The 19,317-nt window shown below is 39.4% G+C and overlaps 3 protein-coding genes across 3 annotated transcripts; 2 read left to right on the top strand and 1 right to left on the bottom strand.

The window, feature by feature from the left end:
- The first annotated feature begins 687 nt into the window (after nt 1-687).
- mcidas (multiciliate differentiation and DNA synthesis associated cell cycle protein) lies at nt 688-3,609 on the top strand. Its single transcript, XM_085295101.1, has 7 exons — nt 688-771; nt 853-925; nt 1,030-1,109; nt 1,600-1,654; nt 1,794-2,020; nt 2,406-2,516; nt 2,657-3,609. The coding sequence occupies exons 1-7, from the start codon at nt 688-690 to the stop codon at nt 3,098-3,100; spliced, it is 1,074 nt and encodes a 357-aa protein (XP_085151227.1). The 3' UTR covers nt 3,101-3,609.
- A 2,732-nt stretch (nt 3,610-6,341) lies between these two features.
- On the top strand, nt 6,342-17,482 carry LOC146562864 (cell division cycle protein 20 homolog B-like). The gene is made up of 12 exons (XM_085295088.1): nt 6,342-6,448; nt 6,799-6,847; nt 11,029-11,245; nt 11,768-11,877; nt 12,437-12,488; nt 13,054-13,170; nt 13,987-14,198; nt 14,336-14,430; nt 14,678-14,906; nt 15,116-15,241; nt 15,331-15,454; nt 16,746-17,482. Exons 2-12 carry the CDS (start codon nt 6,806-6,808, stop codon nt 16,841-16,843), a joined length of 1,422 nt encoding a protein of 473 aa, XP_085151214.1. The 5' UTR covers nt 6,342-6,448; nt 6,799-6,805; the 3' UTR covers nt 16,844-17,482.
- gpx8 (glutathione peroxidase 8 (putative)) lies at nt 7,772-10,398 on the bottom strand. Its single transcript, XM_085295093.1, has 3 exons — nt 10,052-10,398; nt 9,631-9,892; nt 7,772-8,396 (listed from the first exon to the last, which is right to left on the bottom strand). Exons 1-3 carry the CDS (start codon nt 10,256-10,258, stop codon nt 8,233-8,235), a joined length of 633 nt encoding a protein of 210 aa, XP_085151219.1. The 5' UTR covers nt 10,259-10,398; the 3' UTR covers nt 7,772-8,232.
- Nucleotides 17,483-19,317: the final 1,835 nt, after the last annotated feature.

The raw sequence follows: 19,317 nt of genomic DNA, 5'->3' as shown, positions 1-19,317 counted from the left end.
TGTTTGTTTACTAATAGAGGCATTTGTCACGACTGTTTACTGAGCTGTCGGCTGTAATTGCCCTTTTCCTTTTCCCCTGCTCTTTAACTGTAGCAGAAGGATTGTACCTAAGCTAATTAGATATTTTACGCACAGTAAGATGGAAATTACGCACTGACTGTTATGGTCGCAAACATGCTATTAAATAAATTGATGAGGATTTATTAATAAATACATAAAATATGTAATAATTATTACGATATATAATTATAAAATAAGATATTTTGGCGACTTTATTTTGTGACGCTCAGCTTGCACAACATCTGTTGTTTATGTACGCCATACAATACATGAGCCTAAGGCATTTTTCTAAACATTTCAGTATGTCCAAAAGAAACCATAGCCAGCATCTGGCACAGGGACTAGCTGAATGCTCAAGGAAAGCAGGTCTGAGGCAAGGAACACCTGCTGTAGCCTAATGGCGCCGTTACGCGCGGCACCACTGTTACACTTCAGAAAACCGTTAGTCTGCACCCGTTTAATCTCCGAGGACGCTGTTACTCCCTGGAGACCAAATAGGTGCATTTGATTGGGTCGAAAGTGTGAAACCGCGGCATGAAGAAACGCAGACCGGGAGAACGTCGAGTATATCAGCTCTAAATCAAATCATGCCCTCCTAGTTCTGCAGACGGAGCTTAGCTCATCGAGATGCAAAGAGACGGAAAAACGTTTGATGGTATTTGTCCCAACCAAGTGAGGCAAAAATGGACGAACGCTGTCACAAACAAAACGGTTTGAAATATTTGTCTTTTCACAAAACACAGAGCTTCTTTGTGCAGTGGGAAAGACTTTTATAGTGTTTTCTACCCACAGGATAAAGTGTTTGTGCCAAGAAGCAGCAGTCCCGTCACTGTGTATGTTGAGTTTCCATGTATCATCGAACAAGGTAAGCTCAACCTGACACAATGGGTGAATTTCAGGATTAGTGCCTTTAAGTCACTTTGAGCTCATAAATGCATTCAGGGGTCCCACTGTTTTCTTCTGTCGCAGCTTTCTCAACAATTGCATGGGATGATTTGGAAGAGGGTGTGCCCTCTATGAGACAGGAGAGAGACTCCTTCGGCTGTCAGGTGAGAAAAAAACACCGAAGACCAATGTTCTTTTAAAAAATGGACATCAGTTTTTGTCACATCTCCACGTAAATGGCATATCTTAAACGTAGCCATGTAAATCAACCCCTTTCCGACGGATGGAGATGTAGGATGGTGAGCAGAGCTGCAGGTCTGGATCACTCTGTTAATGTTTGACACGATGTGCTGGAATCCTACACGAATGTCATTGTACTTAACTCATGACACACACGCTAGAAAATGGTCCAGTCTTTTTCCACGAGCTGACACAGACAAGCGTAAGCTCATAACGCGACAACACGAAAACATATTGACTGAAATGTCAACTAATACATTTTCTGCTTTAACATCGTATTGCCCTGATTTTTCCTGGTGGGATTTCCAGGTAAAACTGCTATGCACCTTTTCGTTTTTCTTTTTCGTTATTTTAAATCGAATTGTTTATATGAAATACTGATAAATGCTGATCGTCATTTTTATTTCCACACAGGAATTGGATGCAAATGACCAGGATTTTGGAGAATATGGGCTGGATTTCATGGCAGGTGAGAAAACTAAACCTTCCACACCGCTGGGGTGCTGCTCATCGCTATTGTTACTTTTATATTGACATGAATACAGTTAAAATCGTGCACCTCCAAAATCACGTTGGCTAAGTCCTTGGGTTCTTGTCTTCTCTGTCAGCTTCGCCTACAACCCTGGAGAGCAGTTTGTCTTCAGCTGAGCTGGTACCTTATCAAGGATATGTTATACCTCCCCTCACCCCTCAGCACAACCTTTCACCAGAAGACAGTCTGGTTAACTCATCTGCAGAAACAGGCAACCCACCTGCCCAGGATGGAGATTCCTGGAAAGGGATAGCAGAGTGTCATGGAAAGGCACTGGGACATAGCATAGCAGTCAACAAACAGGTAAGGTCTTATGGAGCATTACTGCACAATGTAAATGATGTACCGTAAATGGTGATACGAAGTTTGATGTAATTTGGACTATAATGGATCTAAATTGTGAAATTATAATTGTTAAAAATTATAATTATATTAATTATTTAGTTATATAAACCTATTTACCTGCTATAACATCCAAGACCTTATCCTGATCAGAACCCCGTTTGGTTTAAAAGGTATACAATGGAGATTTTGTGGAAAACCTACACGTATAGGTAAATTACACGTGCATTTGAAATAACTGTTTGTCCACATCTAAACACAAACTTAGTTATGCCAACATTAAAAAATAAAATAATTATTAAAGATGAACACATCACAGAAAATATTTTGCTTTGTGTGCTTGCAGCTCCATGAGTCCCTCCAAAGTCAACAAGATGAGATTGATTCTCTTGAAGAAAGAAACGTTCACCTCAGGCAGCTGGCTAATCGAGCAAAGCACCTAGCCTCTGTGCTTGAAGTAAGTTCAGAACTGTGAGAAGTCAAATCAGTATTTATCATGTATATGATGTAACCTCTTGGTTGTATTGTCATAAATTGTGTTTCAAACTTTTTAATCTTTAAACTTTTTAGTCTTTAATTTGGATCATTTTCTTTCAGAAATTGATGACAGTCAGAGACTCAAATGTAAAAGAACCAGTAATGCCTTATGGTGGTGACAAAACCTCACTGAGTCCTTGTAAGCGCCAGCGACTGGATGAAGGATATGAAACTGAATCCTCTGACTCAGTGGAGGACATGTTGAGGGATATTAGCACACGCTGCAATGCTGTACTTCACAGCAGCTCTACAGAAACAAGGCTGCAACAGGAATCAAAGACAATATCCATGTATGGTGCATTCTCAGGCCTGCAGACATCCATAGCTAAAGACAGCAACGTGACTGTGGATGCAGCAGAAGCTGGAGAGAGTGTCTCATCTTTTAGGACCTCTGTCAGAGAACACAGCACTATAAGAACTCAGGTCTTTCCTCACGGACATGCCTTTACCTCAAGGACTCAGCAAGGAGGATACCGCTTTCGCTGGGTTCCCAAACAAAGCTGAAATGAGAGATCAGCAAATAAAGCTGGAGTTGTTATGTGGCTCTGATTAGTCATATGCAGATGCCCTAATTCTGTTGGGTGGACAGAAGTGTATGTGTGGGCTGCAACTGTTAATGCTTAACTTATAATCTATAGTGATATCTGTAAGTGATTCAGTGATGTCTTCCTCAGGTAGCTTGAAAGCTAATCATTCAGAGAAGAGGTGCTTAACAAAGGAAATTAAACTGCCCAAGCTGTTGTTTACATTGCGTTTTGGTTTACATAGTTTAATATTTGTTTATGTTTGCATCTCGCTATATATTTGTTGTCCTGGAAAATGCCAGTGATTTTACATATTTGTTAATAAAAATGTTTTTAAAACTGTAAAACAATGTGTACATTTTCATGTAGCTGACTCAAGTTTTTTTTTTTTTTAAGATGATAAGGGAGCTTAGGTGATAATTAGGCAAATGGAAATAAACTGTGAACTTTCCTTGTTTGAGCAGTGAAACAAATGTAACCCTATGACCTGCTTTAAGAAGCAGGGGCTTTGTCTCTGTCTGAGTGACTGTGTGGCCTGAAAGAGTGGACAGAGCATTGATGTAGTGCAGCCAACATCCTTGTTTATATCCTTTTTGGAAATGTAAACAGATTCTCTCTTTTTGGGGGGCTGTATTTCCTGACTTATCACTCTTATGAACCTGACTGCTAACACAATAGTTGTATAAACAGTATACCCTGAGGGAAAGACTTTAGCTGTGTCATCTATCTAAAAAAGCAAACAAACAGAAAATCGGATTTAACACACAAAAAACAAACCCAAACCACCATAAACCAGGCAAAAACAAAACAAAAAGGAAATTAAACCAAGAAGAAGAGATTAACTTATCTAAAGAGGATGTTACCTTTGAAAATCTTTCTTCCACCTCACTGTTGAAATCTTTAGCTGTAAGAACCTGGCTGGTACACAAGACATTTGGACAATCTCAGGTCAGGCACCTGTCTAAACTTCCACAACCAGGGCCTGTTTGTTTTACAGCAGTGAAGGCAACAGTGCAGACCCTTGACTGGGGACAGTTTACAGTACTGACACTCCTGCTGTCATGAACACCGCATTTAACACAGCGAGTGCAGATAAGAAAAACCTGATAGCGAGATGGAGAACTGATTAACACAGGCCTGACTATTTATTTAAAGACCATGGAAAGTTACACCACCAAGGGAAGTTGAGGTGCATTTAACCGATAAATAACTCATAGCAAATTTATACTTAAAGACCACTTGACTGATGTTTTTTTTAAATCCAGCTTTATACTGGCTTTGCATTACAGAGAAACTTTTTAAATCAATTTAGTCATTGCAAAAGAAATGTGGTGTTTAACTTTCAAGAAGAAACTTAATGATGAGGAGAGTGAGGTGTGGCAGATTCTTACATCTGACCTGTCCAGCTGCTTCTAAATAGATGCAGATAGCCCAATAATAATTATCTAGTTAAACCATCCTACTTCCCTTGTTACATTCTGGCCAACCTTGGCCACAATCTGATGCTTAATGTCAAATTTCAGCCACTTTATTATAGAAAACATCTGCACGTGTGCTGAGCTCGACATCCAGCCGGGCCTTGAGCCACTTTTACAGCAAACAAATGCTTTTGTATCTGATCAGCACCGCTGGTGAGAGCATGGCACAGGGCAAAGCATTGTATAAGCTGGCTGTGACACTTTTGACCTGTTAAGCTACCGCCAAACTGCGGGGAACAATGCGGGAGGAGAAAGGAAAATACAGACACAATGCGTTTCTAAGGTGACTAAACTCAAACCTGGAGAGAGGCTGCAAGCCCGACGGAGTCCAGCGGGAAAAATACGTATTGTTCCTGTGGTGGGATACAGACGTGTAAGGTTCTGGGCAAATGAAAGCTAATTCACATTTAACTCATTTAAAAAACTTAAATGAACTGGCTAAATAAAATATTACATGAAAATGCCGGCTGTTTAAATTTGATACATTTTATACTGATGAAAAAAACAAAAACAAACTAGTTTAACCATTTTTATTTTATGAATGAGAACTGGATGGATTTAGATTATAGTGCTATGTGGTAATTTTGTTTGCTCTGCCACAGATTTGTGAATTTTCCAGGTTAAAAGTAAAAATAACAAACACTGAGCCGTTTGTTGTTGTTGTTGTTGTTGTTGTTGTTTCTGTTGGGCGTGATGATAAATTAAAGGTTACTGTGGGTTATCTTGAGAGCTTAACCTTTTATGTCTATCATTTGGACTCTATGACAGCCCGATGGAGCACCTGGCGCACTGTCCCGGGCTCGCACTCGAGGTGCGAGCGCATATGGAAGTGGCAGGTGGCAAGAACGTGCGTGCTCTCGCGCCGTTCGGCCCACTTAGCGCCAGAGCAGCTCCTCATTAAACGGTGTGGCCCGCGGATACAGGGCCTTTACCCGCAAAACACGGCCACTGATTGCCCACCAGAGGAGCTTTTTACAGGTTTATGACAACGCATTAAATCCAATCAGTAAAATCTGCAGTTTGCGGAGTGTTTATTAGTATGTGTTGTCAAAATTTGCTGATGTTTGAATTCACTTCCAAACATCTAAAACAACTTATTAGGCCTACAATTTAGCAATAAATAAATATATAAATAATAATAATTGTATTTCTTAACATGCTAAATATTTAAGGCTATTCGGTCTCAGTTCTCGTTTTGGCATGTTTTCAGGATTTGTAATTTATGATTTACTTACAATAAATTTTCGTGTGCTTTAAAGGTGCCAATCTGCACGATCCTACCTCTTTCCTAATGTAACTAGCCGATAATCATCATTAGCCTTTATATTTAAAATTATGCTTTCTTCAGCGACATAACAAGCTGAATATAAGCCTGCATCTGTAAACCATGTGATTAAGTGTGCAAACTGACACCACCCTAAAGAAATAAAGGTGAAGTAGTTTGTCCTTGTCTAAGTTAGGACATCAACTGATAACACGCAGCCACCTCCACCTTTATAACATTACCGCGTTGTTCTTTTCTTTTTCTTTCTTTGTCTGTTTGTTTCCATTAGAAACCAGGACGCGAAGGGAATCCCTGAATAGGAGCGAGTCTATAGGCCGCTTAATTAAAAACAGGGGGGAAATGGACCTAACTGCCAATAGCACAGCAGAGGACTTTGCTTCCCGCTCCGGCGTCCGCCCAGTGAGAGTATATAGGAGAGGAGACAACAGGTGCACCAGGCATGACCGGTCAGTGTCCTCACTTGGGCTGAGATAGGGAGGACTGAGATAGTGGGGACTGGGGCATGCTTAAATGAAGGAAATGGAAGATGCGCCTGAAACGCTGGAGTGAAGATTCACGCAGATGGGTAAGTAAGTTATAACATAGTTGCGGGCAATTAAAATAGCCTCAGTAGAGCAGTCAAGACATGTTATATGTTACTTAGGATCGGTTGCTGTTGCTGCTACCAGGCAACTCAAACACTAAACACAGGGACTCTTCCTATTTGGGTTCTTCTAACCACAGCATGTGCTACGTATAGTGGTGTAGAAAAAACAAACAAAAACCCAAAACACACAGTCACTTATATTAATTGCAGCATACTTGAAATAGTCCTCACCTTGGTGAATAACTCTTTGAAAGCACAGACTAAGATGTTAGAAACTAGTTTCACGTGATGATGAGCTGAGCTTGTGGTGTTTTTGTTTTTATGATCAGGAGGAGGATGTTGCGAGATTTTACAGGAAAGCGGCACTTTCCCTTCAAGGTAAGAGGGGGAACTAAAGTGAAACTGGCATTAAAATAATCAGAAATGTTCCCGCTTCATTTGTTGGGTGCCTCCTTCCTCTTTCTGCTGATCTTGCAGTGTCAGTGCGGCAGTGTACTGCTGCTGGCTGTGCTATTTGACTGACAGCTGTCAGCTGCACTCCTCACTGCTACTGTCAACTCACCTGAAACATGTTTGCCGACACTGCCACGTAACCCGCTTCTTATTATATTATAGTATATAATAAGAAGTCAGCCGAGAGTAAAGCTGGGAGACAATTCTACATTTTGCATACTGATAAATGAGCAGCTGGACGTCGGTACAGCAGTCAAATCCACGCATTTGCATTTACATGGACAGATGTGTTGTGACTGGTTGGGTGGCAGTGTAATGTTAGCTGACGTTTCTTCAGCCAGCTCACACTGCTCTGCTACTTTAACAGTTACATTTCACTGTGGGTCACACTAATGGCTCAAAAGCCATTCAATATGACTTTTAAATGTTTGCAAACTCTGCAAAGAAAATATCATTTTTTTTTTATTATAAGGACAGAAGGTGAAGTTGAATTGTGGGTGGCTGGAAGGCAGTGTCTTGTTAGCTGGTAGTTTCTTCCTGTGCCAGCTCACCTGCTGCTGCCCTCCAACTGTCCATTTAATCCACACCAACAGTGATGTCTGTAGTCACCCTTCACTGCAATCAGTACTAAGATGCGATTCATTGATTCTATTGTCTATTTTATATTATTTTCTCATAGCCATAAATATTCAGAAAAATCAACTACAGCACCATATTTAAGGAGATGGCCTTAATATCAATGCATTAACATTAGCAGGTAATTTGTAATGTGATTTAATTATTCAGTTAAGAAAGACGCTTAATACCCACAACACAGGACATCTAAATGAAAAATCTTAAAGTCATTAGTTAAAACAAATACTTATGAGAGCTTTTTATTGTTTGATAGATGCTGCACAGTTTGCTGGGCTCAAATCAGTCAAATCAGGCTCAATTAATTTGCTTCCTCTTAAAAAAGATTTTAATGTAAACACTGGAGAGATGAAAAGAAGGAAAGCTGAACATTTCAAAATGCCAACAACTGAAAAGCTAAATAACCACTGCAGCTGCAGCAGTGGTCATTTTAAGAAATGCTCATCACTGACCACAGGATAAACACCCCCACATACACTCATTTACACACACGCACACACACTCTGACTTGCATTGCATCACGGTGATTGCCTGATATTTTCATCTTGCATCTTTCTGGAATGACAACCCTCTCCAAGCAACACTCGCTGTCAACAGTTCAGTCCTTCCTGGCTGCCACAGCTCAGGAAACACAGACATAAAGCAGTGCTATGTCCAGTACCGATCACTAGGGGCCATCATAGCTCCACTCGTTTCTTTAGGATGATTTCCCGCACCATCGCTGTGACCTCTTCTCTGATGCTTTCCATGGGCTCGTCTGTTCGCCAGAATCGAACCACCTTCCCTTCTGGGTTCACCAGAAACTTCCAGAAGTTCCACTTTGGAATTTTCTTCACAGAATCTGAAAAACAAACAAGATGTCGCAGAACAGTCGTTAATGCTACATTTCTTTCTTTTTAATTTATCTTATTTTTAAGCAATCTTTAAAGTTGTTTGCCCAAGATGGGCAGCAACAAGTAATTCAGTTTCCATATAGTGAAACAAACTATTACACACTGAAGACAAAAAAATGTTCCTCAAAGGTAAAACCAGGATAAAACAGAGACAGACACATCAGGGTCTAAAATATGCTTAAAAACACTGACAGTTAGGTAGATTACAGGATGCTAAAATACCAAATGCCTTAATTTAATAACTTAATAGCAGAGTACCACGACGACAGAAAAAGTTACTTCCTAACAGAAGTGGACACTATCAAATCAAAATAATACATGCATAAAAAAAATTATATTAAATAAATAAAATAAGAATAAAAGAAAATACCTACACAAGCCTATAGTATCATTTCAATATTATATAATTTGATAGTGCAGTGAAAAATGTATGTGTTGTAACTGAAAATCAAGTGAAAACCTAATACTAAAAAACTCAAATGTGCATACTTATGTTCATATGCTGTAATAGCATTAATTCAAATGATAAATTCCCCTTGGCTACTGCTAATCATTATAGCTCACCACGACTGTTGTGTTACTGTATATTAATAATATTAACTGTAACTGTAAAAATACAGCTAATTAATAAAACCAGATTCTAATGCATGGAGCAGAATGTCAGTTCTGCTGCTTTACAAACATAAATGAAGTTGCTACTTAGCAGATATGACACTGAATTGATTAAATTTTATACCATCAAGTCTTGTAATCACAGAATAGATCAGAACCATACTTTATATTCCAGTTACCTCTGGAGTTCATAGACTTGTTCTGCAGGTCTTCTTTCAGGTGCATCATGTTCATAAAAACTCATTAAATTACCCTGGGGTGATTGAAAAATACAAAACTTTACGTTCAGCTCCACATTTTACAACAGTAACAGATTATTTTCCTCTCAGATGAAGTAAAAGTAGGCTTTGCCTAATCTTGTTTGGTTTTAGACTATCAACAGTTGTACCTGGAATACAGGTGAGACCAATTGTTAAGTATTTGAGGTTTGGCGACAGCTCCAAATTTGACTTCCTTCCATCATTAAATACATCCTGCACTTGGAGCAGGTATAAATATGTAATCAGCGTTTCTGTGATCTCACTCAGTGATCCCACAGTCATGATATTCGTTAAAAGTCTTTCTCCCAACCTGTGAGGAATTTGAAAGCAGGGTCAGCCTCTGATCCCATTATTTTGATCTTGCTGAAGAAAGGAAAGGTAACACCGTAGGCTGACTTGGCGAAAGCCTCGATGTCCCGGCTGGTTCCGGTCTCCGTATCCCCGAACTGTCCGCAGGGAAAGGCCAGGACGTTGAAGTGAGAGGTGCCCAGCTCTCGGTGGAGCTCCTGTAGAGACTTGTAGTTCGCCTCCGTCTGCTGGCAGTAACTCGCCACGTTTACAACTAAGGACGCCTGCAAAAGAGGGGATTAGGAGCAGTGCACAGTTATTTTAAAAAGCTCTTAAAAATACGCACTCTGCAAATAAATCAAGTCTAAACTGACACGGGGAAAGTTAAACAGTTAAACGGGTTTATTCTCAGTCTGAAACGACGGCTGATGATGTGGACATACTTTTCCTCGGTACTTCTCCAGAGAAATCGTCCTGCCCTTCGCGTCCTTCACCTCGAAAGAATAAAAATCCTTCGGTTTTCTGGGTTTCACCAGCTGGGTCTGCAGAAGAAATAAACACCCCACACCCACCGTCATGCTCAACAGCACAGTTAACTTTTTCGCTTTTGGGTTGGAGGACCTGGTAGGATAACCTCCCAAAGCCTCCATCTTGGAGGGGAAAGAGCAAACCGTAGCTTGAACTGGGGCTCTCCTTCCAGAAGTTCTGGGGCGGATCAGAGGAAATAGTCGCGTTAAGCTGGACGGAGAAACGGTGAAAGCGACTATACCGGAAACTCAGCAGCAAAATAAAACTAATAATAAGTGAACTTTACATGTAAATACTCGACTTTCAGCTACACTACAGAATCCTATATAGGCCGACTACAGGGTCAGCTGAAAATATTTTTTTTAAAAACAAAACAAAACAAAACAAACAATGCCTTATGTTTTAGTTTTGTTAGGTGTGTTCAATATAAAAAGCATAAGACGGAATTAATATTGAGACTGATGTCTATATCACTTGTTTTTAATGTTGGAAAACATTAAAAACAGAAATCGGGAACTTATTATTATTATTATTATTATTATTATTATTATTATTATTATTATTAATAATAATAATAATAATATCATCATCATCATCATCATCATAATCATAACAATAATAAACATGCCTGAATGCTCAGTGCAGATTATTAGCACTAGAGGAACCTCAGCAAACACTTAACCAAACTTTACAGTGGTTTCCTCAGTAATCACTGTAAAGCATTTAAATAACTACAGAATCTTCATCTGCTATGAAAGGTTTCAAAAAATTAAGAGGAAGTTAGGCTCTTAATAGATTAGTTTCTAATGATATAAAGTTACTGTTTAGTACATTTTAAATAACCTTATTTTGAGATGGTATTAAAAAAAACAATTGTTATTTGTCTGCTCAGGGACAATACGAGGCCCATGAAGTCACATACAAATGCTTCAGGAGGCGGATCATCCAGAGGCGCTGCAGAGAAAGCCCTGTTGCAAGTACCCCACTGGCCCCTGGGCGGCAGTGTGAGCCAAGCTTCGAGTTTGATACCATCTGTCAGAGGCTGGAGCTCGATTCTCCACCGAGAAAGCATGAACCGGGACAGGGAGTCCTACCAGGAAAAATCCAAGGTATTAAACAACACACAGAAGTTCAATAATAATGCAATACTGATGCCAGGCATATTCACATAAGTTAGGTCATTAAAAGTGTGATTAAACTCAAAAATTACCCGAAGTCAGGTTTTAAACGACTGATTTTTAGAAGAGGGGAAAAACGACTGATTCAGGATTTAAAGCATAATGTGTATGTCATAAAAATGCAACAATGTTTGTGTAATTTGGATAAATATTTTGGTTTAAAAAACTCCAACCAACTTTATCCTGCCACATGAAGACCCTAGTCACCACTGGGGACTGTACCCAAGCTGTTGGTGTTGCACTTGAACAGCATATTTATGATTCAGCTGGGTAACACTGTTCTTATATGACACTGCTGATTTTAAAATGCACGGGCATGCACTCCCCTAGGCCCATATCTAGAAACAACATTCATTCTTTTTAATCTTCACCAGGTGTATCATCATACTGACACAGTACATTTTTACCTGAGAGCTGTTGGACGTTTTCTATGATGTCATTTGATTTCACCAGAGGCAGCACTGGTGGGAGGCTCGTCTCACTCTGAGTCTGTTAAGTTGGTGAACACAGAGTGCACGATCGCTGCAAAGACACGGCCTGCTGCAGAAAATGCCCCACAAGAGGTTTGTTTAAGGAAGCTGCACTTCCTCGTTTGTGTCTGTGTGTGGTTGTGATGCAGTAGTTTGAGGGGGATGCTAAACTGACTTCTGCAAGTCATCGTCTCATACACGAACATAGAAGTTTTCATTTAAAAGTGAAAAAAGTCAGAGAGTTTTGTATGTGTGTGGTTTCCAAAAGTTGCTCGAAGTGAAATAAAATAAAAGAACACAATCAGTTTGATATAAGAATAATAAAATGTTATTATCCTATCAGAGATGGTGGTGTGGTGGCTAGCTCATCTGCCTCACAGGATGAAGGTCCTGGGTTTATGTAGAGTCTGGGGCCTTTCTCTGTGAAGTCCAAAGACATGCAGTGGGTGATTGGTTATTCTGAATTGATTTTAACTGTGAATACTTTTTCTTGTCTTGTGTTATGGCCCTGCAACAGATCGATGTATAAAGCATATAAAAAAGTAAATCTGCATATATTGCTAATGCTAACTTTCAATGATATGCTAATTTTAGATATTTTTGAAACCTGAATAGTAATAATTCTTTTCCCTTTTTTGGTTTTGTTTTACAGCGATGGGTATGGAGACCTGCAGTTCAAGAACCTGAAAATCTCAATCGCTCAGGTAGATCATGTTTCTACACAGCAAAATCTCCAGTGTTAATTTAACACTGGAGATTTTGCTGTGTATGAATGATTGTGTGAATGATCTCTGGACTGATACTACATGATGTCATACTGGGGAACCCAAATACATACTTTGATCACGCTGCAGTTTTTTTTCCGCTTTGTTTTTTGAATGCTGGATGATGTAATTATAGGTTTACTTTATCAGACTGCACACCAGTTTTTGAAGTCTGGAGAAATTTGGTAGCGTACAAAGACAACAAAGATAACATCTGGAATAGCAATAAGGAAGAAAAGTTTGAAAGAAATCACGTGTTAAATTCTCTTGACACTTTATTCACATTTAGGCACTTTAGCAGTAGCAGTCATCACTAGTTTCAACACGTTCTAGTTTAATGCAACGAGTGCTTAATGCACATCAATGTGGATGCTTGCTGCAACTATTGATTCATGTCAAAAACACGACACAACAAAGAAAGTGTTTGAAAATTAATGGATTAACAGCAGATGTACAATGTATGTTTTGTAACAATATCTTTTAAATTATATTTTTATCATTGAAGGTTATGATGAAAGAAAATATGATCTTCAGCCATTTGCCACTCTGAACAAAGCCACTCTGAGCCTGCACGGGAAGTCAGTGGTTAAGTTGGGTGCACCATCACTGCTGAATGATTACTGTAAGAGAAAATGAAGCCCTAAATGACTTTTACAAATACTGTTTTTTTGCTTCTGTACACCACCACAGTAGATGTTTCTTTCCAAGCTCCTTAGACTACAATGACCTGGGTGACTGAGAACCTTCACAGACACCACAGTAGACTGTAAAACAATCCAAATGTGGCTGAAATGTAGTTTTCAGCTTAAATTCATTGGGGTTAATAATGCTTTGCATTAGCTGTTTAGGAATTATAGTCACTGTTATAAATAATCTAATTTTTAAAGGGTCAGAAGTAATTGAACAAACTAATAATCCTTTGCATTGCATTAATTCTGCCTGAAGTCTAGAATGCATGGACATGATTAAAGGTGGTGCTTCCTCCCTTGAGATGCTCTGCTGGGCCTTTACTTCACCACTGTTGGTTGGTGCTTATTTGTGGGCTTATTTGCATTTAAAACTGATAAGCATGCTGTTCTGGATTAGGATCAGGTGACACGTCTTCTTCTATCAGTATTGGGCCATTAAGAAGTTGTACATCTACGTGCTATAACATTTCCATCATGTTTGATGAATGATGGTGGTTGTGTTGGGGTGTGCTGGTGAAATTTCATTATTTTAAATAGCATAGCCATATGGGCAACAAAAATACAACCTGGAACATCTGCTACTTGGTTTTTTTTTCTGAAAAATACTTACTGAAAACACTTTGGTGGATATAACAGATTTAACAAAAAAAAAAAAATGTTTATAATTAAGGCTCATCCTGTTCATCAATAATTTATGCCTACGATATAGTCCTCTGTAGTCCTTTGTTTTTGCAACTTTGTCATTTCAGACACTAACCTTCTCGACTGCAGCTGTAGTGGCATGGTTGCATTAGGACTCGGCTCTTCAGTTTACATTTGGAATTCAGAAACTCGTGGTCTGGTTGGACATCTGGACCTGAGTCCACAATCAGGATGCCGATATCGTCAGTCGGTCTCGTCTCTGTGCTGGAGCACAGATGGAAGAGCCCTCAGTATCGCGACTAGACGAGGGGAGATACAGGTAAATGAGCTCGTAGAGGTTGGAAACTTATTCAAACCAAATGTGGTATGGGGGGCTCTGTGAGAAGGGAAGTGTCATATTTACTGAATCAGCAGGATGACTGTTTGTGGTGTCTTTGTCTCTCTTTGACTCTTTAGTTGTGGGATGTCGAACACAAGCAGAACATGAGGTTTCTGCTGTCACACCTGGCTGTGGTGAGAGCGCTTTCTTGGAAACAGCAGTTACTTAGCAGGTACCCATTTGGTTTGTTCTGGTATTTAAAGAAGGTGCTGCTTAATAATGAAATGGAAAAGATTGACCAATTTGGAAATTATGCTAAATAAATGAATCAATAAATAGGATAGATAGGCTTAGGATAAGAGCTAAAGGCATACAGCTTTATCTCTTTAATAGAAGAAATGTAGATGAATTAGTCACGGACAGGGTAGGAGACACTTAATCAATAAAAGTGTCCATAAAAGCAGTGTTTTTTCTGACAGTGGATCTGTTCTTGGACATATCTGTCACCTTGACCCACGGGCTTTCACACCTCTGGTAGGTGCAACCACCCAGAGGGAGGGGGTCTGCAGTCTGCAGTGGTCACCAGGAGGCAAATGGCTGGCCAGCGGCTCCACAGAAGGCCTTCTCCATATCTGGGATGATGACATCATGGGAAAAAAAATGTCAAGTCAGCCAATAATGACAGTGAAGCAGCCCAGTGCTGTGAAGGTCTGTGTACTTGGATTTGGAGGCTAAAAGTAAACTGTTTGGCATTTTTAAAGGCTGACACAGCCAGAGTTACAGAGTTTGAGCAGACGTCAAAGCAGTTAAATGTGAATAAGAGGCTAATGGTTTTAATGTGTAAGGATTTTGGGTTAGTAAACAGAGATTTAAAAATGCTGTTAATGTATCCACCTTTGTGTGTGTTATTTTGTTAGGCAATGGGGTGGTGCCCATGGCAGGGAAACATTATTGCTACAGGAGGGGGATGGAAAGATGGTGAGCTGAGAATCTGGGACACACAATCAGCATCTTGTGTTACTTCTGTGCAAACAAATTCACAGGTGCTTGAGAATTACAGTATTGTGGATATTTTTGTTTTGCTGTATTTAAAAATGCTGGATAAACTATTACTATTTACCCTCATTTGCAGATCTGTTCTCTACAATGGGCTGAAAAGAAGAGATATCTGGTTACAGGTCATGGCCTACCTCATCACAAAGTCACATCTTGGGTGTGGGAGTTTCACTCTCTCAGCCCCATTTACCAGTTCACAGGTTAGAAAACCAAAAAACACACAAGGCTGTTCTACATTACTATAACCTTTTTATTAATAAAGTAAATAATTCTGTTTAATGCAACGTTAAATTGTATCAGCACTGCTGTCTGATACTATCTCAACTTAGTCTCAACACATTGACAACACACTCATAGGAACAAATGTTGTTGCGTCAATAACACAGTGAGTAATATTCTCACAGAAGCAGTTGTTGTCAGTGCAGCAGCTCTGTCACCTACCACTAATGTCTTTAATGGCCATCGTGTGCTGAGTGATTCGTGTTCTGGGCTTCCCTCTAGTGAATATGAAACTAAGGTTGCTAGTTTTAATATGAGCTGTCTCACTGTCCTGTAGTATTGTGAGCTGGTGTTAGAAAACCAATACTTACGGCTTAAGGGGGGAAAAAATGAGAAATAAACCGCTAACAGAAATGCTAAATTCCTGTTTTTTCTGGTCAGGGGGGCTCAAACCAAGCATTGAATGCAAAAGACACTTTTACTGAAAACCCACTAATATGTAATATTGAATAATTTTACTTAATAAAAAAAATGATCAAGTAATTTTCAAAATTTACTTTTTTTAATTTAAGTTTTTTTGTACTTTTATATTTTAAATGAAAACTTGACGGTCATTCTGCGCTATTTTTCAGAAGTGTAATTACTGATATCAACCCTTGTGGTAAAGTCCTATTCCCATAGGAATACTGGTTATGATAAGATAGGGAAATTGACTTGTTTTCATAATGGAAAAAAACAAACAAAAACAAAATAGTGTAGCTCCCATTGAGTTGCACCAATGCAGGCCGTTATTCTGTAGGCAGATTTTTAGTCACCATTTTCTTGGTTAACCACAGTCATAAAGTCCCCCTTCTCATTTTTGCCAATAAGGCTCTGATTGACTCAGTTGTACTGGCAAACAAGGAGAAGTTGTTACTGAATGAGATGCTTGTTTGAATCACAGACAAATATGTGCGAAGTGAGGTTTGGAACAGAGTGCTTATATTGTTTAGTTTTTGGTATTATCTATTTTTTCCATTTAACTTCACGTTGCTTTTATTTCATTATCTCCTGAATCCAAGATGTCTGTCAACTTTTCTTTCTAATCCTGGTTTTTGATGTGTGATTCCATCAAAAAACATAAAAATGTAAAAAGGCATTATAATCAAGGTAGTACAATTCAATATTAATTCCCTGTTAATGTGGCATTTTCTTACTACTTATAGCAACAACAAGAACTGATTTTCAGTTCTTTTAAATAATAATTTTTTTTCTTTTTCTTTTTTTAACCAGGTCACTCTGATCGAGTCCTTCACTTGGCCTTAAACCCTGACAATTCTCAGATTTTCTCCACCGGTGCGGACCAGCGCTTTCACATCTGGGATTTGTAGTAACCAGCGTCATGGAACCGTGACATTCATATTGATAATAAAGTTCTTTAGCATCTGGTTAGAAATAGGTATACAATTGATTACCACATAAGTGCACATTGCTGCTTTCTTGGCAATTGTGTCATAGAGACCACACATTTCCCTCCCATGATGTCAACCACAATTCGAAGCCAGTTTACCACCAGCTCACACCTTTTGTCATGCATCGTGCATGCCGGTAGCACAGGTTTCCTGTTTTAATGGCTAGACGACATGAATCTTTTGTATAGTTATGATATGACAGATATGCCATACTGACTACTATCATATGAAAGGTAACAAAAGACAGACATGGGACATGTTTTAGTGTACACATATATGAAATAGCTCAGCACCAACAGTTGAAATCTGCTGCTGCTGACTTAAGGCTCATCAGCATTTATTTGTTCTGTATGTGAGTTCACTTTGAGTTTGTTGTGTTTTTATTTATATTACATTTTGATATGTCTTCATTGTAAATTTTGACTTCCTGAAATTTTTTTTTATTATATTTTGCACAATGAAATCAAATTTAGGAACCTAATAGTAGAATACACTCTGTAGCCTAAGGTAGCTTTTATTCTTGCCCCAATGATATGAAACATCCCTACTACCTATTTTACCTAGAAATAGAGTGAAAGCTTTGTGGTTTGTTTTAAAAGTTATGTGTTTAGTAGTTAAATCACTTAGACTTAAGTTAAATGTAAAATGAAGCAGAATAGATTTCTGCTTGAAAAGACTTTGTGTGTGAGCATATGCGCTGCAAAATTTGACTTGCAAGAGTGTGACCAGAGAAGATTTAAGAGAACAGTTTGTGCAAAAGCACTGTGGTGAAGACTTCCTTTATAAAAACAGAGCAAGACCCCCCCCTCTACATGAGTTATTTCTTATAGGTTATATGTTCACAGTCACACTGAGATGTCGGAGCAAACGTGCAATGACTGAGGTTGGTTTATATAGTCCCTGTAACCTCAGATGTCTGCAAAGTCTAGCCTACGCTGTTCCACTTTTGACTAAGATAAGGGTCAAGATGAATAATGTCAACACTCAACTGAAAGCAGCAACATGCCTCAAGTGCAGTCTGAAATGAAGCCCAGTCAGCAAAGAAACTGAAATTTTAAAAAAAGAACTGAGAAGAAATCTGCATAAGTTGTGTTTCTCTGTGAGCTTACTGCTTTACAAATATGCTGGCCTTTAATGCAAGGTCAAAGTCATGATGGCTCCACTCAGCTGAAACTGGCGGCACAAAAAGGGTCAACATATTCTGCGTCCCTTATGTAAAATGTTGTACACTGAAAGGAAGTAATTCCTAATTGACATACAGTGGCTTGCAAAAGTATTCGGCCCCCTTGAACTTTTCCACATTTTGTCACATTACAGCCACAAACATGAATCAATTTTACTGGAATTCCACGTGAAAGACCAACACAAAGTGGTGTACACGTGAGAAGTGGAACGAAAATCATACATGATTCCAAACATTTTTTACACATAAATAACTGAAAAGTGGGGTGTGCGTAATTATTCAGCCCCCTTTGGTCTGAGTGCAGTCAGTTGCCCATAGACATTGCCTGATGAGTGCTAATGACTAAACAGAGTGCACCTGTGTGTAATCTAATGTCAGTACAAATACAGCTGCTCTGTGACGGCCTCAGAGGTTGTGTAAGAGAATATTGGGAGCAACAACACCATGAAGTCCAAAGAAAACACCAGACAGGTCAGGGATAAAGTTACTGAGAAATTTTAAGCAGGCTTAGGCTACAAGAAGATTTCCCAAGCCTTGAACATCCCACGGAGCACTGTTCAAGCGATCATTCAGAAATGGAAGGAGTATGGCACAACTGTAAACCTACCAAGACAAGGCCGTCCACCTAAACTCACAGGCCGAACAAGGAGAGCGCTGATCAGAAATGCAGCCAAGAGGCCCATGGTGACTTTGCACGAGCTGCAGAGATCTACAGCTCAGGTGGGGGAATCTGTCCATAGGACATATGTCTGTGAAGGTTCTCAGTCATCCAGGTCATCGTAGTCAAAGGAGCTTGCAAAGAAAAGCGTCTGGACTTCTTTAAGTTGCTTGAAGATGTTTCACCTCTCATCCGAGAAGCTTCCTCAGTTCTAAGGTCAAATGGTGGAGAGTCCCAGATATAAGCCTAGTGGGAGTGACCCCCCACAGAGGGACAAAAGGACCCCCTGATGATGTCAGGGGGTCCATAGGACAACTATTAGTTGTGCACTGCACAAAGTTGGCCTTTATGGAAGAGTGGCAAGAAGAAAGCCATTGTTAACAGAAAACCATAAGTCCCGTTTGCAGTTTGCCACAAGCCACGTGGGGGACACAGCAAACATGTGGAAGAAGGTGCTCTGGTCAGTTGAGACCAAAATGGAACTTTTTGGCCAAAATGCAAAACGCTATGTGTGGTGGAAAACTAACACTGCACATCACTCTGAACACACCA

The sequence above is a fragment of the Mchenga conophoros genome, linkage group LG12, assembly GCF_057382185.1.
Source record: "Mchenga conophoros isolate Kocher_MC1m ecotype Shallow Benthic linkage group LG12, M_conophoros_male_GT1.1, whole genome shotgun sequence".
In the NCBI taxonomy this organism is placed as follows: Eukaryota; Metazoa; Chordata; class Actinopteri; order Cichliformes; family Cichlidae; genus Mchenga; species Mchenga conophoros.
The sequence above is the reverse complement of the archived record's forward strand: the minus strand, read 5'-3'. Positions and strand labels throughout refer to the sequence as shown.

What these genes read in the sequence shown, in the direction of transcription:
- mcidas (XM_085295101.1), top strand. Translation starts at nt 688, where the DNA reads ATGCAAAGAGACGGAAAAACGTTTGATGGTATTTGTCCCAACCAAGTG. An exon ending in ACGCTGTCACAAACAAAACG is followed by an intron (nt 772 to 852) that starts GTTTGAAATATT and finishes TTCTACCCACAG; the next exon opens with GATAAAGTGTTTGTGCCAAG. An exon ending in ACCTAGCCTCTGTGCTTGAA is followed by an intron (nt 2,517 to 2,656) that starts GTAAGTTCAGAA and finishes ATTTTCTTTCAG; the next exon opens with AAATTGATGACAGTCAGAGA.
- LOC146562864 (XM_085295088.1), top strand. Translation starts at nt 6,806, where the DNA reads ATGTTGCGAGATTTTACAGGAAAGCGGCACTTTCCCTTCAAG. An exon ending in CTAGACGAGGGGAGATACAG is followed by an intron (nt 14,199 to 14,335) that starts GTAAATGAGCTC and finishes TTGACTCTTTAG; the next exon opens with TTGTGGGATGTCGAACACAA. An exon ending in AGCAGCCCAGTGCTGTGAAG is followed by an intron (nt 14,907 to 15,115) that starts GTCTGTGTACTT and finishes TTATTTTGTTAG; the next exon opens with GCAATGGGGTGGTGCCCATG.
- gpx8 (XM_085295093.1), bottom strand. Translation starts at nt 10,258, where the DNA reads ATGGAGGCTTTGGGAGGTTATCCTACCAGGTCCTCCAACCCAAAAGCG. An exon ending in TGGAGAAGTACCGAGGAAAA is followed by an intron (nt 9,893 to 10,051) that starts GTATGTCCACAT and finishes CCTCTTTTGCAG; the next exon opens with GCGTCCTTAGTTGTAAACGT. An exon ending in TGCTTTCAAATTCCTCACAG is followed by an intron (nt 8,397 to 9,630) that starts GTTGGGAGAAAG and finishes TTTGTTTTTCAG; the next exon opens with ATTCTGTGAAGAAAATTCCA.